Below are 3,106 nucleotides of genomic sequence, written 5' to 3'. Positions count from 1 at the left end.
AAGAAAAGAAAAAGAAGAGGAAGCAGCCAGATTGGCTCAGCAGTTAAGAGCATATATTGCTCCTCCAGAAGACCTGAGTTCAAGTCCCAGCACTCACACCAGGTGACTCACAACCACCTGTGACTCCAGCTCCAGGGGTCCGTGCCTCTGGCCTTGGCATTCATGTATGCAGACACACATGGTTTAAAAATAATAAAAATAAATCTTAAAAAAATATGTTTTATCTTGCATGTAAAAAATAAAGGTCAATGAAAATTAACTTTTTAAAATAGAAATTTACTTCTCACTTGCAATACCCAGAGACATTTGGGGTGGTCACAAAGGGAGGTGAGGGAGGACCAAGTCACACAAGTAGTAAAGAATGGATGGATCTTTCAACAGAATAGTCCCCTCCCCCAAGATGTGACTAAGAAATAGGGGTAAAAGGGGTAAATCTGGCAAAATAGGGGTAAAATAGGTAAAATAGGGGTAAAATAGGGGTAAATCTGGCAAAGATTGGGCCTGGGTTTGTTTCTTGTGTTAGCTGGAGGCACAAAGCGAAGGATTTTGTTGTTAATAAGGGGGAGAATGGCATTGGTCCTCCACTGTGGACCAAGACCTGAAAGCTTCAGGGAACAGTGAGTGATCAGAGCAGGAAGGAGCCACATCTTACTGCAGGAGAGGTGGTCTGATGGTTTGTTCTCCAAAGGAGCTTCTTGGAGAAGAGAGGGAACTGAGGAGAGATTGCCCCTGGTGGCAGTTCATGTGTTCTCCGCACTGTTCCATTTCCTGCAGGTCTCATGGTGGCCACAACTGTTTGGTTCACAATTCCCAATCCGAGGGCAGAGAGGGCTGGCAATGAAGTGGAGTTGGGGAAGCCACGAGTTCCTGCCAAGGCTAGAAGGCCTGAGATGAGTCTTAGGCTACTCAAAGTCCTTGGGAAAGAGTCCTGGAGGCTGGAAGAGTCTAGGGCCCAGAAAGAAGCGAGCATAGCTCAGTCCACTGGGAGTGCGAGCCCAACACTGTCAGGACACCTCTCACCCTCAGAGGACAGCAGCAGTCTCCCAGCCCCAGAAAGCGTCCACGGCTGCTCACCATCACACAAGAAGATGGAAACTGTGGACTTGGATGGGTAAAGGAAGTACTGTCTTCTCAGGCATTAGCCATCTTCCCTCTTGGGGGCAGCTGACATAAGGAGCTTGGGGCCTGAAGGGTCTCTCCCTAGCCAAGAGAACAGGAGGCTGTGCGGTGACCATGGCAGGACCAGGCATCTCAAGCGAGGGGATCTCTTCTCACTAACCAAGCTCCATGAATAAATAACATGAATTAAATAAAGGAGGCACGGAGAACAGGCAGGGACACCACCTGCCAGTTTCTTGCCCCTTCACACACACTGGTACACACATTAGTTCACACACACACACATACACACACATGCATACATACCACACACACAAACACACACACACCAAGCATCAGATGGGATGAACCAGGGATGGCTGCCCTGTCCTAGGAGTCTTTATGATGGGCAGCCTGACTGGGGGGTATCAGTCATGGTCTACCACTGTTGCAGGGTGCAGAGGAGCAGAAGCCGTGGAGGCGTGAGCTGTGGAGGGTGGAGGCATCCGCTGAGGACTCTGGCACCTGTACAGAGGCAATGGGATGGACCAAAGCAAAGATTAGGAAAATCAGAAAACAGAAATTAAAGCTTTGCCTCCGCCTCTGCCTCCCCACACTCCCTTTGGTTGCTGCTCAGACCCTCTTCAGCTTGAGCAATCCGTGCAGTCCCACTTCCTAAGTCCACTCTGACCACGGTTGTACTAACCATGATCTTGACTTTCGCACTTTAGTTGTGGAAGGTCTCTCCAGAAAGCTGTCCAACCTCATGAGCCTCTCCATGTGTAGTACCCGTGGATCTTGTTCTTGGTCATGAGAAAACTCCATCTCAAAGATAGCCGGTGGGGACACATCCAATTCCAAAAACATTATATTTTCAGCCTGTGGTAAAATAATGCATCTTCTAGGCACAGGGTCTTAAGTAGCACAAATAGAATGGGATACTTATAAAAGTAATCAATGGTGGTTCTTCCTACACTCTAGCCCATCTAGCTTCTGAATAAAAGACACAAACCTGATACAACTTTATTAGTGAGCTGTAATCCTGGCAGGTTCTGAGCTGTTCTACCATACATCACAGCCATAGGCCCTGTGTTACTTGCCAACTCAGACTTGCTCTTTCTGCTCTGCTCCTTATAATATCCTCAGGGTATTTTTTCTCTTGACCACATACTACTACTGGCCCATCCTCTTGGTCCATCCTGCCTCATGACCACCTCCATCTTCCCTTACCTTCTTCCTTCTCCTTCTGGTCCCTACCTGAGACACACATATCCCCATCTCAGGTTCCACCTTCCTCTCCTGTCCAGTCATAGCCTCTAGCCTTTTATTATCCAATCATAAATTATTGGGGTCACATTGGTCAATACAATGCACATGTCCAGACTGCAACCTATCTTGGGGCACAGAACTTAGCATCTGAACACACAGCACACAAGACCAACCCCGACAGATACTAAGAGGAAGCACATGCTGGAAGCATCCCTTCTCCTTGGGGTTCTCTCCCTTCCTGGTTTCTGCTTCCCAGCTTCTTACCCTGTATCTGGGATGGGACCCCATTGCCATGGCAACCCGAGCATACTGGCTGATAGGTCTCTTGTAGCCCACCGCAGAAGTTGGACGCTTCTTCATTTGGCTGTTATTCCTGTAGGGATATAGGATAATAGAGTTTATTGTTGGTTTAGTGGGATTTTACCTGTTTTGAGATGCAACCCAGGTAGGCCTTGAACTTATATAGCTGAGGATGATCTTAAGCTACTGAACCTCCTGCCTCAAGTGCCAAATGCTAGGATTATAGTCCTTAATCACCATGATGGATTAGAAGGGATTTCCTCAAACCCAAACTAAATGACAGCATTAGGAATTATTACCCAGGTAGCTAGGAGGCCCTATGCACTTGGGGCTCTACAGTTTTTCTTCTTCTTCTTCTTCTTCTTCTTCTTCTTCTTCTTCTTCTTCTTCTTCTTCTTCTTCTTCTTCTTCTTCTTCTTCTTCTTCTTTTGTTTTTTTT

The 3,106-nt window shown here is 47.1% G+C and overlaps 1 protein-coding gene across 1 annotated transcript in view; it reads right to left on the bottom strand.

Annotated features, from left to right (window-relative positions):
• Positions 1 to 255: 255 nt before the first annotated feature.
• Positions 256 to 3,106, bottom strand: part of Kif3c (kinesin family member 3C) — a 42,553-nt gene continuing 39,702 nt past the window's right edge. Inside the window, exons 6-8 of the mRNA XM_021201903.2 lie at positions 2,632 to 2,740; positions 1,805 to 1,977; positions 256 to 1,623 (exon numbers count right to left, since the gene is read on the bottom strand). Of these exons, the coding sequence (XP_021057562.1) occupies positions 1,527 to 1,623; positions 1,805 to 1,977; positions 2,632 to 2,740 (379 nt within the window). The 3' untranslated portion in view covers positions 256 to 1,526. The remainder of the gene's footprint in view (positions 1,624 to 1,804; positions 1,978 to 2,631; positions 2,741 to 3,106) is intronic.

The sequence above is a fragment of the Mus pahari genome, chromosome 7 (genome assembly GCF_900095145.1).
Source record: "Mus pahari chromosome 7, PAHARI_EIJ_v1.1, whole genome shotgun sequence".
Taxonomy (NCBI): domain Eukaryota; kingdom Metazoa; phylum Chordata; class Mammalia; order Rodentia; family Muridae; genus Mus; species Mus pahari.
The sequence above is the reverse complement of the archived record's forward strand: the minus strand, read 5'-3'. Positions and strand labels throughout refer to the sequence as shown.